The sequence below is a fragment of the Balaenoptera musculus genome, chromosome 9 (assembly GCF_009873245.2).
Source record: "Balaenoptera musculus isolate JJ_BM4_2016_0621 chromosome 9, mBalMus1.pri.v3, whole genome shotgun sequence".
Lineage (NCBI taxonomy): Eukaryota > Metazoa > Chordata > Mammalia > Artiodactyla > Balaenopteridae > Balaenoptera > Balaenoptera musculus.
This window is the reverse complement of record NC_045793.1, coordinates 15,403,354-15,418,861: the sequence shown is the minus strand read 5'-3', so window position 1 is coordinate 15,418,861 and position 15,508 is coordinate 15,403,354. Positions and strand designations below refer to the sequence as shown.

General features: G+C 44.8%; 1 protein-coding gene across 1 annotated transcript in view; it reads right to left on the bottom strand.

Annotated features, from left to right (window-relative positions):
* Nucleotides 1–15,508, bottom strand: part of ZC3HAV1 (zinc finger CCCH-type containing, antiviral 1) — a 61,446-nt gene that overhangs the window by 16,895 nt on the left and 29,043 nt on the right. The window contains exons 4-8 of the mRNA XM_036863610.1: nucleotides 13,212–13,976; nucleotides 12,308–12,406; nucleotides 9,770–9,893; nucleotides 7,754–7,928; nucleotides 2,066–2,186 (exon numbers count right to left, since the gene is read on the bottom strand). Of these exons, the coding sequence (XP_036719505.1) occupies nucleotides 2,066–2,186; nucleotides 7,754–7,928; nucleotides 9,770–9,893; nucleotides 12,308–12,406; nucleotides 13,212–13,976 (1,284 nt within the window). The remainder of the gene's footprint in view (nucleotides 1–2,065; nucleotides 2,187–7,753; nucleotides 7,929–9,769; nucleotides 9,894–12,307; nucleotides 12,407–13,211; nucleotides 13,977–15,508) is intronic.

The window sequence follows — 15,508 nt, the reverse complement described above, 5'->3', positions numbered from 1 at the left end:
GCACAGGCTCCAGACGCGCAAGCTCAGCAGCTGTGGCTCATGGGCCCAGCTGCTCCGCGGCATGTAGGATCCTCCCAGACCAGGGCTCGAACCCGTGTCCCCCGCATTAGCAGGCAGACTTTCAACCACTGCGCCACCAGGGAAGCCCCAGAAGAGATTTTTATTTTTCTCTATTGCCTTCTAGTCTTGGTCCACATGCATACATTGCTGCACTTATCGTGCACGTTAAAGTTTTAAAAATTCATTTCTGTTTTAAATAGAACATAAAAACCGAAAAGTACAGAAATACAAACTTGGGGGTCTGTCTTCTTCATTTAACAATATCAAATTTTGCTTTTACTGCACAGTTTTCATAATCATAATTTTTAACAACCACCCAATACTCCACTGAAATTTAATACCTTAATGTGTTCAGTCACTACCCTACTGGTACACAGGCTATTCCTCTACTTTAGTACTATAAGTAAGGCTTTAACAGAGACCTTTATGCCTATAGCTTATTTTTTCCTTGTGAATTATTTCCTTAGAAAGATTCCTGAGAGAATAAAAAAGCAAGCGTATTTTAATATCTCTTGATATGTATTGCCAGGTTGCTTTCCACAGAAGTTGGTATAATGGCCCTTCAAAGCTATATGACTTAACACACCATAATTGCTACAGGACCCAAATCTCAGGTACCACCTGGGAATGTCAAGGACCTGACAAAATCTCCTTTACCTCTTTCAAAGCACCTACAGGGCTGGGTCCTGAAAAGGCAAGTATCTGACCACACGCAGGGGGTGTCCCATGGATGCAGCCGATGGGACAGTACATTCAGAGGGATAGTAGTTTCTGCCCTGGTTGCTTACTAAACACAACAGACAGACGGGTAGAAGGTAACCAGAAAATCTTTCTATGAAGGCTCAAATAAACATGGTGGAAGGCAAAGTCTTTAGAAAAGGTGATGGATAAAACCATTGACCTAGATGATGAAGCCTAAAAGGAACAGCAAGGTTCTAAAATTCAGAAGGGGGTCTTCCCTGGTGGCACAGTGGTTAAGAATCCGCCTGCCAGTGCAGGGGACACGGGTTCGAGCCCTGGTCCACGAAGATCCCAAGTGAGTCCGTGTGCCACAACTACTGAAGCCCGCGCGCCTAGGGCCCGTGCTCCGCAACAAGAGAAGCCACCGCAATGAGAAGCCCGCGCACCGCAACGAAGTGTAGCCCCCGCTCGCCGCAACTAGAGAAAGCTCGCGTGCAGCAACGGAGACCCAACACAGCCAAAAATAAATACAATAAAATAAATAAATTTAAAAATAAACAAATAAATGAATAAAATAAAATAAAATTCAGAAGGCACCCACAGGCCCAAGGTCTCTACTGCAGTCATCAGCACCTGAAAATTCTGCCTCAGTCTGGGAAGCAGCCCACCTAGAATCAGAAATTAAGAATGGCAGAGCCGGGGGCTTCCCTGGTGGCGCAGTGGTTGAGAGTCTGCCTGCCAATGCAGGGGACACGGGTTCGAGCCCTGGTCTGGGAAGATCCCACATGCTGCGGAACAGCTGAGCCCGTGAGCCACAACTACTGAGCCTGCGCGTCTGGAGCCTGTGCTCCACAACAAGAGAGGCCGCGATAGTGAGAGGCCCGCACACCGCGATGAAGAGTGGCCCCCGCTTGCCACAACTAGAGAAAGCCCTCACACAGAAACGAAGACCCAACACAGCCATTAATTAATTAATTAATTAATTAAAAAAAAAAAACTAGCTGTTTATCCTCAAGCAACCACTCTCTTAAAAAAAAAAAAAAAAAAAAATGGCAGAGCCGGAAGTACCCCCAGAGACCACGTAATCCAATGCCCCCATTTTACAGGGCGCTCGGTGCCGTCTCCAGCTACTCTGCGTCAGAGCCGAGGCTCCAGAGGACAGGTCTTCTGACCGCCACTGGCTCCCACCCACTGAACTGCCTGCCTTGCTAAAAAGAACCCTGGTCCTGCGCGCAGCACGCCAGGCTACTCCATTCCCACTCCCACGCGGACACCACAGGCCGGATTCCGGCGACAGGCACCACTGCCAAACACAAAGACTTACCTTGGAAACTCAGCTCGTAGTTTTGTGAACCCGCCTGAAATGGCACAATTCCTCTGGGACAGGATAGAAAAAGAGACTCCAGGTAGGAAGAGTCGATGTTTGAAGCTTGCTCATTGTCTTTCTAATTAAAAAAAAAAAAAAAGGTAAAGACTTCAGGGTAGGCTTTTAAGAAATTTCTACTATGATATCTTATATAACTTTATTTTAGCCATGGGATTTGAACAGAAATGCACCCTGCCTCTCAAATCAGACTGCCAAGTTTCCTGGGTGGGACCACATCACACCCTTCTGTCGTCTCCACCGCAGGGCTGAGAGCACGCTCTACACTGCAGAAACTGACCATACCCTTGGTGGAGGCCTGAAAAACAGAGCTCTTTGCAAGTCTTTTACACCTTCCATAAAATACGACTCAAGTGTACAGAGCAACTGGTACCCGACGTGCAGACATGATGTCTAACAGAATCCAACACCCTGCCATGAAGTAGAACGTCACAGCTATCAGCCCATCACACGATGAAAAAGCACAGTTTAAAGCTGGTATGAAGGTATGTAAAACTCCAATAGGTGTACTGCTGTCCAAATGAGAGTGACCTAGCCCTTCTCCTCCAGCTATAATGAAAGGGGCACCCCCAAAATGGAACGATATAATCTCCAGCCTCAAGGCACATATGATGGGTCTGAACACCAGAAAGGGTGGGTAAAGGGAAGTGTGTTATCCTAGCAAGGGGGCAGGCTAGGTCACCATTCCACTGTCCCCACCCTATGTCAGGGATGACAGACCAGATATAAGCCCCCAAGAGCAGGGGTTCCCAACATCTAATGGTAAGGAGTTCTTGCTCCTCGTGATCTAGAATGGAGGATGACAGCGAGATCCTGTTGGCAGCCGGTGGTGGGCAGGGGTTCCCAGTCCCTTAAATGACAGGCCAGACTCTGCAGCCCTCAGCTACATCCACCCCATTCCCCTTCCCTAATGGAAATGCCTGCAGGATGTAAGGGGGGAGAGCCAGAACGAAAGCTTCCAAGGAAGACATCCGAGGTAGAGAGGTCTCTTAGCCTGGAGAGGAACCTGGTGGCACAGGAAAACCGGGTTCAAGTATTTGCACACAGTGCAAAGCAGGAATAAACTTGATGTGTTTCTGGAGGTAGAACCAGGACAAATGGGAGGAAGGGACAAGAAGGCTAACTTCAGCAGAACTTTCTGAACTACAGTCGTGAACAATTACGTCACACCACAACGATGTTTGTTGCAAGAGCTGCTGGGACATTATGTACCGGGATGACGGTAAAAGAGACTGCCATCCAGGGTGGGCAGTAGGAAACTAAGTTTCCATGATTAGATGATTCGCTGGGAAACCATATGCCTTCCTCAGACCCCAAAGAATGGCTGAAGTGGGCAAACACCTGCGAGCAAGGGTCGGGGAAGGCAGCCATCACCTCTGGGCACCCTGGATTTTTTGGGTTTTCTTTGTTTTGGGTTTTTTTTTTTTTTTTTGGCTGCACCACGCAGATTGCAGCAACTTAGTTCCCTGACCAGGGATTGAACCCATGTCCTCAGCAGTGAAAGTGCAGCATCCTAACCACTGGACCACTGGGGAATTCTCTGGGCACCCTGGTTTGATGACTTGAATCTCTGCCCTAATTTCCCATCCCCACAGTCCTGTACCCCTCAACTGCCTGCTCAGCTCTGCAGAACCCTGTTCCTGGCTGGAAGGAATCTGCAAACTCTAGGTCAAAGTCTTTCAAACTTGAATGTAAATGTGAATCACCCAGATCTTGTTAAAATTTGGATTATGATTCAGGGGAAGTGGGGGAAGAGTTTTGGAGCCTGCATTTTTAAAAAATTAATTAATTAATTATTTTTCTTTTTGGCTGCATTGGGTCTTCATTGCTGCACGCGGGCTTTCTCTAGTTGTGGTGAGCAGGGTCTACTCTTCCTCGCGGTAAGCGGGCTTCTCATTGCCGTGGCTTCTCTTGTTGCGGAGCACGGGCTCCAGGCGTGCGGGCTCAGTAGTTGTAGCTCGCAGGCTTAATTGCTCTAGAGCATAGTCTCAGTAGTTGTGGCACACGGGCTTAGTTGCTCCGCAGCACATGGGATCTTCCCGGATCAGGGATCAAACCCATGCCCCCTGCATTGGCAGGCGGGTTCTTAACCACTGTGCCACCAGGGAAGTCCCAGAGCCTGCATTTTGAACATCTCCCAGATGACACTGACATTGCTGGTCTGCGGACCTGACTTTGACCAGCAAGGCTTTAGGGTCTATATCAGCCATATTCACTAGAACTTTGTTTGACGATGGAAATTTCTCTGTGTTGTCCTATACGGTAGCCACGAGCCACATGTGGCTCTAGAGCACTTAAAGTGTGACTAGTGTGACAACAACTGATTCTTAATTTAATTTAAGTTTAAAATTAAATAGCCCCAGAGACATTGCTTTGGGAAAGATCCCCAGTGTTCTTCTTCCTTGCTGCAACTAATAAATCCTTCTCTGGGAAAAAAAAAAAAAAATTAAATAGCCACACATGGCTAGTGGTTGTCATACCGGACAGAACGAGGCCATTAAGTCAGTGTCTGAGCATCTGCCCAGCCTCTCATGGTTCACCGGGACATTCCTCTGGCTCTGCCCTCACTGTACTCCAGTTCTGAATGGGTGAGTGAATGAATGAATGAATGAATGGTAGAGCCTTCAATTATGCATTCTCCCAGAAGACTTGAACTTATACCTCAGTTTCAGTTACCAGGTCTTGGCTTTTGTCTTGTGCCTACATGTTTGCCTTGATCTCGGCTTTCTAGAGCTATGGTTTGCCTTTGCCCTGGGCAATTCCGTCAGGTCACGCACTCCTGCCCCAAAAGGCCAGCTTTCACAGCTACTAAGCTTGGCTATCTGCTGGTAAACATCTTGAGGGTCTGGATCTGCACCCCCTGACTGATGCAAAGCCATGACTGCTACCTGGCTCTGCCCTCCAGTCACTCCTGCTGTAACCTCATCCTGCACCATCGCTGCCCACCGTCCTCTCCTGGCCCACCATCCATGTAGGTGCAAGTCCTGGTTAAGCACCTGAACTGCCATATATCAATTCTACCTTCCAGAGGGTTCACTGTCAAACATATGCATCTACCCTTTGTTAGCAAAAGTTTCTATTTCTCCCAGTTCCTACCAGAGAGGTTCCTAACCTGGAAATCTCAGTTGCCCAACTCTTTTTTTTTTAACATCTTTATTGGAGTATAATTGCTTTACAATGGTGTGTTAGTTTCTGCTTTATAACAGTGTATCAGCTATACATATATGCCTAACTCTTATTAAAAATTCAGTTGCAAGAAATAAAACCTGTAGGGCTCTGTCCGAAAGCTAGTCAGTCCACTCTGTTCTCTAAATATTCTAATCTGTACACTGGATCAAACCAGGTCATCAAACAGCTGTAAACTTGGACCATAATATATAATACATTGAACTATGAAAGAATCCAGGCTGCTCCTTATGTCTGTGTTTCAGATCTCCTGGTACCACCATTTTTATTTTACTTGGATGACCAGCAAGGAAAACACCACACCCAGGGCCTGTTTTTCCTTCCTTCCTTTCTTTTTCTTTTTCCTTTTATAACAGAAGTGCCCACTCAATTTATATAATGATGGGTCTAACTAATATGAGACAGTAAGAGTTTATTCACATCCTCAAAGAACACATTCCATTTCTTACAACAGACGAGTGCCACAGATTCAATGACTATAACATTTTTTGTGTTCGTAGGTAGGAAGTTACATTCTAGAACTGTGCATTTAACACAGACTGAATATCCCAGGGAGAACTTCATATTAAAGAAGTTTTATCAGGAAGTTTCTTGATGTTTTACTAGGGGACATGAGTGACAGAACTTGTGTAAATTTAAATATGATCTTTTACCCCTTAAAGTTCCTTTTGGTCTCTGGGATCACGATGTCACTAGAATACAAATATTTTCTAACCCTTCTCCCCTATCTTACTGAAAATTGCAAGTATTTGACCTAAGAACCATTGAGACCTATAGTTTACTATTTTAATTTCATTTCATTTCATTTTATTTAATTATTTTATTTAATAACCAAGGCTAAAGAATTTGAGTTTATAATTTCTCTTTCCACAGGCACCTCACAGAATCACTTTTATGGAACTGCACTTTGACATCATCCTCGGCTTAAATATAAGAAGAGCCCGTACAAAGCTAAATATCACAGGGGTTTTCATGCCGAGGTGGCTTGATAGGTCACCGCAGGAGGGGAAAGCAAAGAGCTCTGAGCCCTGTCCTCTTTGCACAGGGCAGCTCTGCTTCACCCTAGTTCGCTCATGTAGGTTCTGTGAAGGATTGTTTGATAGCATGTATCTGCCACTAAGACCGCTGGGAAACCGCCATGTACTGCAGGGATGGGGGGACCAAGGTTGAAGACCTCACTCGCCCGCCACAGCACACAAGGTCCCCTCTGTGTGCCCCATAGGAGACCTTTTTCTCAGGCCTCACCAACAGAAAAAATGCCATGCTTCTCCTGAGTAACTGGAATGGTCTTTTCATGGAGGCACAGGGGATCATATAACAGATAGTGTTTCTTTGCTTGCTTTGGCAGCTAGGGAGCACAGAGCCAAACGTATAGCCCATCCACTTCTAACCCTAGAGAATCTGACGCTGGCATTTCCTCGTCCCTACTTTGTCTTTGGCTTCACTTTCGTCTCTTGCTTTTCTTTTTTTTTTTAAATTTATTTATTTATTTATTTTTGGCTGTGTTGGGTCTTCGTTTCTGTGCGAGGGCTTGCTCCAGTTGCGGCGAGCGGGGGCCACTCTTCATCTTGCTTTTCTTTTCTCTTTCTCATCACTCTGATTTCATTGCCTACTTAAGCTCACTCCCTCCCTCTCTCTCTCTCTCTCTCTTTAATCCTATGAATCAAAGGGAAGAAAGGATACTAGACAGAAGCTCTGCTTATCTAAACTTCTCTCCCGAGTGGCATGGACTTATATACACTACCAAATGTAAAATAGATAGCTAGTGGGAAGCAGCCGCATAGCACAGGGAGATCAGCTTGTGCTTTGTGACCACCTAGAGGGGTGGGATAGGGAGGGTGGGAGGGAGACGCAAGAGGGAGGAGATATGGGGATGTATGTATAGGTATAACTGATTCACTTTGTTATAAAGCAGAAACTAACACACCACTGTAAAGCAATTATACTCCAATAAAGATGTTAAAAAAAAATTAAATTAAATTGAAAAAAATAAACTTCTCTCCCTTTACTATGTCCCTGTGCGGGTAAGTCTAGAATCTTCTAGTCCATCTGAATCCAGACTCTGATTGCATCCTAGTAACCATCTATATCAGTCTTCTGATTTCTCACTCCTGCCTCCCCTTCTGGCTGAAAGCAGTAGTCTCTGTACATTTATGTACTAATACATAGAAAGCTATCTCAAGGTTCCAACCCAGTCCCCGAGAGCGAGGAAAGAGGGATATTTGGCTGGCTCATGGATCAAGGAGTTCCTTAAAAATAATTATAATTTTTTATGATGCAATCGGAGTCCATGCTTGCTGGGTATAATGTAAAAAAGCACCACTTCCTCTACCACGTCCATGCTCCATGGGTAACCACATAGGTGTCAGACACTGTACTACTAGTTTCTTCTGAAGTTGGCAAGTTTATACAAGAGGGTCCACAAGGAGGAATGGTACTCACCTTCTCTCCATATTGAACCCATTTGTCATATCCATTTCTCCAGTACCAAATCCATTTTGTGGTGAAGAGAGAACTGGCCGGCATTGTGACAGATGAAGGCGTGGAGAGACGTCGGACGGGATTATAATCACAAGTCATCTTCTGGAAACTGATTTTATAATTTCCAATAGAAACACTGAGAGGGAAAAGTTTAGTGTTAACAAAATGCTTCACTGAAACAAAATGCTTCTGTTTTCTATACTCTGGTCTTCCCTAATAAGAGGATAGAATTAAACCTTGAGAGCTGAAAGGGATCTTTGAATTTCCCTTATACAGCTTTCAGTCTTACACATAAAAGAAAACACTGAACTACAGAGAGGTAATGCAACCTGCCTACCCCACATATTCAATGGTGGCACAAAATGTGTTCTTCCCTCAAAAAATATCCCCCATAGACAACTGTGCCCACACAAAACAATGGATTGGCTCAATGTTTGTTAGAAAGTCAGTTAGAAACTCACAGTAGGTCAGTTTTTTTCAATTATTATTAAAATAGTTATCAAAGTGTGGTCCAAGACCTTTTCAGGGAGCCAGCAAGGTCAAAGTTATTTTCATAATAATATTAAGACATCACCTGCCTTTTTCACCTTCATACCCTCACAGGTGCACAGTGGAGTTTTCCAGAGGCTACATGATGTTTGATTTCACAATAAAGAGATTTGCAAAAATATATAACAATTTCAGTCTTCTCAGTGAATTTGGTTTTGTTTTGTTTTGGAAAAGTTATTTTTATAGTTTTACTTATATACAGTTATATATGCATATAACTATATATAATTTAGATATATAATTATCTAAAAATGTTATGTTAACATGAATGAGTTTATTGTTGTTATTTTTAATGTATCAGTAAATATTTAATTTTTCTCAGTTGTGATTTTTTTTTCTCAGTTGTGATTTTTAATATGGTAAATATCAATAGCTATAATCCACATAAACAGAAGTTCTTTGGGATTCTCAATACATTTTAAGACTACATAGGGCTCCTGAGACCAAAAAGTTTAAGAGTTACTGCTCTATGAAACACCTCCTAGATCAGTGATGTTCAACCAGGAGCGATTTTGTGACCCAGGGAACATTTGACAATGTCGGAAAAACATTTTTGTTTATCACAACTGGCATGCAGTGGGTGGAAGCCAGGAATGATGTTAAACTGCCCTCCCAAAACAAATAATCATCTGGTCTCAAAAGTCAATAGCGCTAAGGTTGAAAAACCCTGCTTCAGATTTACCTAGGGGGAGAAATACACCTAGAAGCAAAACAGCTGACGCCACCGTCTAGTGGCAAAATGCAGCAACACAGAATCTCCACCAAAAATTCACTAAATTTGCAGACGACGACACATCCGTATTTTTCCCCCCAAAGAATTTCCTTGTAAAACAGGATGCAGCTTATAAATATGGTCATGGGTGGTATCACCCATATCAGCCCTAATAGAAGCAGAAATATAAGGTAGCCTCTTAGAAACCTCCAGGATAGAGAAAAGAGCGAACATAGAGGAAGGTATAAAATGCTAAAGTATACAACAAAATCCTGCCCTAGAACTATATGAAATGACTCAAATCATTTTCTCAAACTATGAAATTAAGCCAAAGCTCTTCTGAGCTCATCATTTAGTACCTGTAATAGTCCTACGATGAGCTGATAGGAATACAAACCAACCTACGCATTGTGTTGTTCTGCAGGACACACTGACAAATATTAACTAAACAAATATTTGTGTCCCTGTTTATTTCACCTGAGTTAGCAAATACTCCCAGAGTCCCTCGTATTAGCCAGGCTCTGAGTGACTTCAAACCTGCCCCACTTATGTATTTTTCTTCATTAACTCAGCAGGCATTTGCCATTTTTATCTCAAGAGTTAACCTGAATGGGATTCTGAAGGAAAACGGCTTTTTCTTCTTCCCATAAGCATAGCACTGGGCTTTCTTTTGATGACGTTGTGCATCTCACAAGCCAGACCAGCCACCAACTTACGTGCAGACTTTGGGGTCACAAAAGGCCTTCTCAATATTCTCCATGAGCGGGAGGTCCATCCAGGTGTTTGCAAGTAACATCTGCCACCGGTAGGGCAGGTGGAAGTGAACTTTGTTGCAGCTCTCTAAAAAGACAGAAAAGAAGTCTGAGCAATTCGGCCAAGTTCACTGCTGACTCTCCCCATCAAGGCCGGCCTTTCTCATCCTGCCTGCCCTGCAGGCACATTTCCCAGCTACACCTGTGCCCATGCTGGCCCCTACCTGCATTGTCCCAAACTCCAGGTTCCATTATTACCCATGGAGACTCATCAGAAAACAAAATTCTCTGCTCCCCAAAAAGCCATGTTACCCACATGGAAATCTGAGATCATTATAAATTTATAGTTACCCTTTCTGCACCCCACACGTGGATTTACTGAGACAAACTGCTCTCCAGCATAGGCAGCTGCTTTTGTGTTTCCTTGAAGCCCTGGCCTAAAATTCATCTCTTCCAGAAGAATTCCCTCAGTATCTCGCGCTCTTCTGAACTGACTTGTGTTCTGTGTTCCCTCAGCCAGCGCTCGGGACTCAGTCTGTGCTTTATTTATGTATTTACTCATTTTACGCAGTTTTCTAATTTGTGGATGTTTTGTTTGTTTGTTTTTGTTTGTTTGTTTTTGGCCGCATTGTGCAGCTTGTGGGATCTTAGTTCCCCAACCAGGGATTGAACTCCGGCCCACGGCAGTGAGAGCATGGAGTCCTAACCACTGGACCGCCAGGGAATTCCCAAATTTGTGGATGTTTTGATGCCCCACCTTAACGATAAACTCATTGAAAAAAGGCCTGCATCATTATTTAGCTTACTTCTCCCTTGCTTCACTGGCAGAGGGCTGGGCATGAAAAAGATGACCATTCAATGAATGCTTGCTGAAGAATGAATTAATGTTAGAAGTCCATAATACAGGAGTACAGAAAACAGTTCTATTTTTCACAATTTGCATTATGTTCCAACCGTTTTGAAATGTCTAAAAGATGTGTTACTGCTTTAGAACAAAAAGAGGCAGACTTAGACATCACAAGGAAATCCAAAGTGGCACTGCCTGGGATTTGGCTGATTCAAAAAGTATAACCTTCTTCACACCCATTAGAATGGCTGCTATAAACAAACAAACAAACAAAAACAAATTAACAAGTGTTGGCAAGGATGTGGAGAAACTGGAACCCTCGTGCATTGCTGGTGAAAATATAAAATGATACAGCTGCTATGGAAAACTGTGTGGCAGTTTCTCAAGAACTTAAACATAGATTTACCATATAATCCAGCAATTCCACTTCTGGGTATATACCCAAAAGAACTGAAAGCAAATCTCAAACAGATATTTGTACACCTGTGTTCATAGCAGCATTATACACAACAGGCAAAGGTAGAAGCAACTCAAGTGCCCATCAATGGATGAATGGATAAACAAAATGTGATAGAATACAATGGAATAGTATTCAGCCTTAAAAAGGAAGGAAATTCTCACAACGGCTACAACATGGATGAACCTTGAGGACATTGTACTAAGTGAAATAAGCCAGTGTCCGAAAAAGACAAATACTGTGTGAGTTCATTCAGATGAGGGTCGTAGAGAAGTCATACTTATAGACAGAAACCAAAATGGCGGCTGCCAGGGGCTTCGCTGCCAGAAGGGGGAAAGGAGTTGCTGTTTAATGGGTACAGAGTCTCAGTTTTACAAGATAAAAACAATTTTGGAGATTGGTTGCACAACAATACGAATGTAATGAACCCTACTGAACTGTACACTTAAAAATAGTTAAGATGGTAAAATCTGTTATGTGTATTTTACCATAATTAAAAAGAAAATATTTTAAAGTTAAAGATTTTTGATTTAGGGAACGCAGGGCAGAATCTCCTCTTCAGACACAAGGCGAATGCGTCTAAGACCACTAAGTAATCAAGCAAATGAATCAGACATGATGCCTAGGCCTGGGGTGGAGGCATGAAAGGGAAAGAGTGGTGTGAGAGTGAGAGAGGGCAGCACTGTGTCCCAAGCAGCCCCGTGGGAAATATTTCTGCAGGAATCCTGGTGGGAGGCAACAGTGTGGACAGGTGTGGCTCATTGACTGGAACGACACACGAGACATTGGTCGTGTGGAGCACGGGTCCCTCAGTACACACGTGAGGGGCGACTAGAGCCCATGGCCCAGAAGAGAGGCAATGCCTAAATCACGACAGGACACAAACTTTGAAAATGTGTCTGCTAGGATACTTTTGTTTGCTTTTTGTGTGTAAAAAGATGGGTCCCTGATTAAGTATAACAGTTCACCTAAAACTGAATTGTAAAAGGAGAAAGTATAACATCATGCGGTGGTGAAGTGGGTGGTTTGTGCATCTGCGAAATGGGTTAACAACAGAACCTAGGGTTGATTTGAAGTTTAAAGAAGATGAATGTAAGATTCTTAGCATTGCACCTGACACACAGTACACAGTAAATGTTAGCTATACTACTATTAATAAAGTTTCTGCTTCTAGAAAGTCCTTAATTAAGTTACTCACTAAGTTGACAACCCTTATACAGATGGTCAAGACAAATTTCGTTTGAGCCATGTTCATCCCTCGTAGAACATACGGTACTCGCAATGTCAGATACGGAATCTACAAAACAAAAGAGGATGCATGTGTGCTGATCCTAATATTCAAACCGAAAATCAAGATATCTGGTCTTACAGTGGGGAAGAATATCTGAAATGGGGGCCACGTTCAAGAAAATTCTTATGATTCATGTACTGCTCATGAGAGCCTAGACATGAAAGCAAACATGAACATCTGGGTCACCTGAGAGTTATGTTTATTTCTTAAACCATAGTTGAACTATTCCTGTTCTCAATAAATGTAGCAACTTATTCTATACAGTTCTAGGGTTGGTCCTTCCACCTTCATATGTCAACCTCCTCCTCAGTACTGCTCCTTAACCAAAACCCCCTTTGCTCTTTAATACTGCTAAGGGACATCCAAAGAGAAACCACTAGCCCTAGCTGCTCTGCTGCAGACACGAGACATGGGGCCCCTCTCTGTCTCTCAGTGACTCACACAGAGCCCAGCCTGAGCCCTTGTTGTAATCTCACTGGCAGGGGTAACAGAGATTTGAGCAGAGTTCCGACCATGGGTCCCCTAGGCTGCAGCTCTGTTGCTTAAGGAAGGTGTAAAATGAGGGACCTTGGGCAGAGTGAGTGCTGCTTTGTGTCGGGGCAGTGGTCTCCCCATGTGTGGGCAAGACCTGGCTTGTCAGCCTCTGACTTTCAGAGCGTAACACGTCTTTCTCCCCACTGACTGCCGATGTGAAGCCAAAACCCGGTGGCACCAGTTTTACCTACATCGGTAGTTTCATCTATCACTTTACTAGAGCCATTTGGTGGCACTGTGGACAGACTAGCCCAGAATGTCTTCTCTGTGTGTTTACCATTAGCAAAGGCCATGGCCCCATCGTCGGCAGCTGTCATTTGGCCAGTGGCCTGCAGATGACTGCGAGTCACTCCGGTGTCCTGACCCCTAGGTAACGAGTTTTCTCTCTGCCTACTGGCTGTGGTTTTGTAATTTAACGATCTCACGGAAGCGGCATCTGTGGCCATGCCATCGACGTCATTATTAAAAAGCGGGAAATGCTGGCTGTCTTGATTCCCACGTCTGCCTGCCGTGTTCCTGCAGTCCGAGGAAAGGATGGCCGTGCTCTTTCTGGTGGTGATGGTTTCAGGTGTTTGCGGAGAACCAAGAGGCGAGAAGGAGACAGCCTGACTGGGAGAAAACAAACTCTCTCTACCAGTGTCTTGGTCATTCTGCCAGGAGGCGGGGCCTTTCCACTTGGGAGCTGACGTCGAATCAAAAGTGAAGTAAGTATTGCTGTGATTCCCATAGAAAAGATCCGCTGGAGCGCCATTCTCTGCAAACCTCTGCCTTGCTCCCCCTTGACCGGTGCCTCCAAGACTGGCAGACGCGGACGAGCCTGAGGAAGGCGGAGGGCACTCCTGACTTCCCAAATGCGTGAACTTGTGGGCAAGATCCTCGACAGGCGCATCATCCGGGGGAGACCGGCGGCCGGTGGGATCTGGACTCGGGGGGCAGGACCTCTGGGCAGAAGCTGCAGCAGATGGAAGAGCCTCCCCGCTGCCCCGGTCTCTGCTCTTGCTTCTCCCTCTGTACGCCGCGTCTCTGCGATGTGAAGGAGGAGCTGGGAAAGAAAAACCAAACAACGGAAGTCAGTGCTAACGTGACCAACTTCCCTGCCCTGTTCCGCCTCAGCTTTTCCAGGTTTGCTATCGAAGTTCTATCAAACTACTTTTGTGTGAAAATCTCGAGAAGGTGCTTATGACAACGGAGGAAACTGTCATCCTGCCAGCCCTGCAGAAAACACCACCTATGACCTAGGATAAAGGTCGAACTGACACTGGCTCTGCTTGGCTTCTCTCGTGGGACTTAGCTGTGGCCCCCAAATGCCCACACTCTTAAGTGGGGCTGTCCACAATTCTCTAGTTCAAGTCACTCACCGCTAGGGTAAATGGAGAGACAGACTAGTGCAAATCAGGGAGGAGTTCCCCAAAATCATTTAGAGTTTGCCCATACTGTGATACAGGTGTACCTAAGTTACGGATTCACGATACTTAAAACAACAACAACAAAAGAAACTACAATAAAGGTCTGATTTCACTGAAGCTTGAGAATTTTCCAGAATTGTTCATCCAGCCCCCTAAATGCCCAAGCTTAAATGAGCAATATCCAAAAAAGAAAAATTGGCCTCTCCCTAGAAACATGGTAAGTCACACCCCCGGGAAGCAGAGAGGAGGGAGGGAGTGAGCACGTGTGTTCGTGAGTACGTACAAAGTGCGGTGTGCATGCGTGTGATGTTTACATGTGGGATGTGCTGTGCTGGGTGTGTGTGCATGCATGAAGTGTGTGCATGTATGTCTGTGTGTGATACGCATGTGTGGTATACATGTGAGGGGTGTATGTGTGTGTGTGGTTGCACGCATGGCGTGTGACGTGTGTTGGCTGGTGAGATATGCGTGTATGGTGTATGCGGCATGCACAAGTGTGAAGTCTGTGTGGTGTGACTGCAGGTGTGTTTGTGTGGCATGTGTGAAGTGTGTCCTGTGCATGTGTTACACGTGTTGTGCGTGCATGAAGTTTGCGTATGTGTGGGGTATGTACGTATGCAAGTGGTTGTTTTTGTGTGCATGTGGCTGGAGCGTGTGTGTGTGGTGTGTGAGTTGTGCGATTGTGTGTGGGAAAGAGGAGGAAGAGAGGTCCTTTCTCTTCCAAACCCAGGGGGCAGCAGGAATGCAGTACAAGCAAGCCTCCTCCTCCCATCAACTAAGTAGATTAACTAGAAGTGACAACAAAGAAAACTCCCTCTCTCATACAATAAATTTATATTGAGAAACTACACCAAAACCCGTCCTTCCAGATGTTCCCCTGTCGAGAGGGCATTGTCGTGCAGGAGAGAAAACACGAGATGTGGAATCAGAACACATGAGCTCTGCTCCTCTCGAGTCCTGTGAGGCCCTGAAAACATCACTTTTCTTGATTCATAGTATTACCCTTCACTCTTCTAAAAATGATTTAAGGCTGCTCGCAATAGAAGTCACTTAAGGGACTTCCCTGGTGGTGCAGTGGTTAAGAATCCACCTGCCAAAGCAGGGGACGCACGTTCGAGCCCTGGTCCAGGGGGATCCCACATGCCGTGGAGCAACTAAGCCCGCGCAC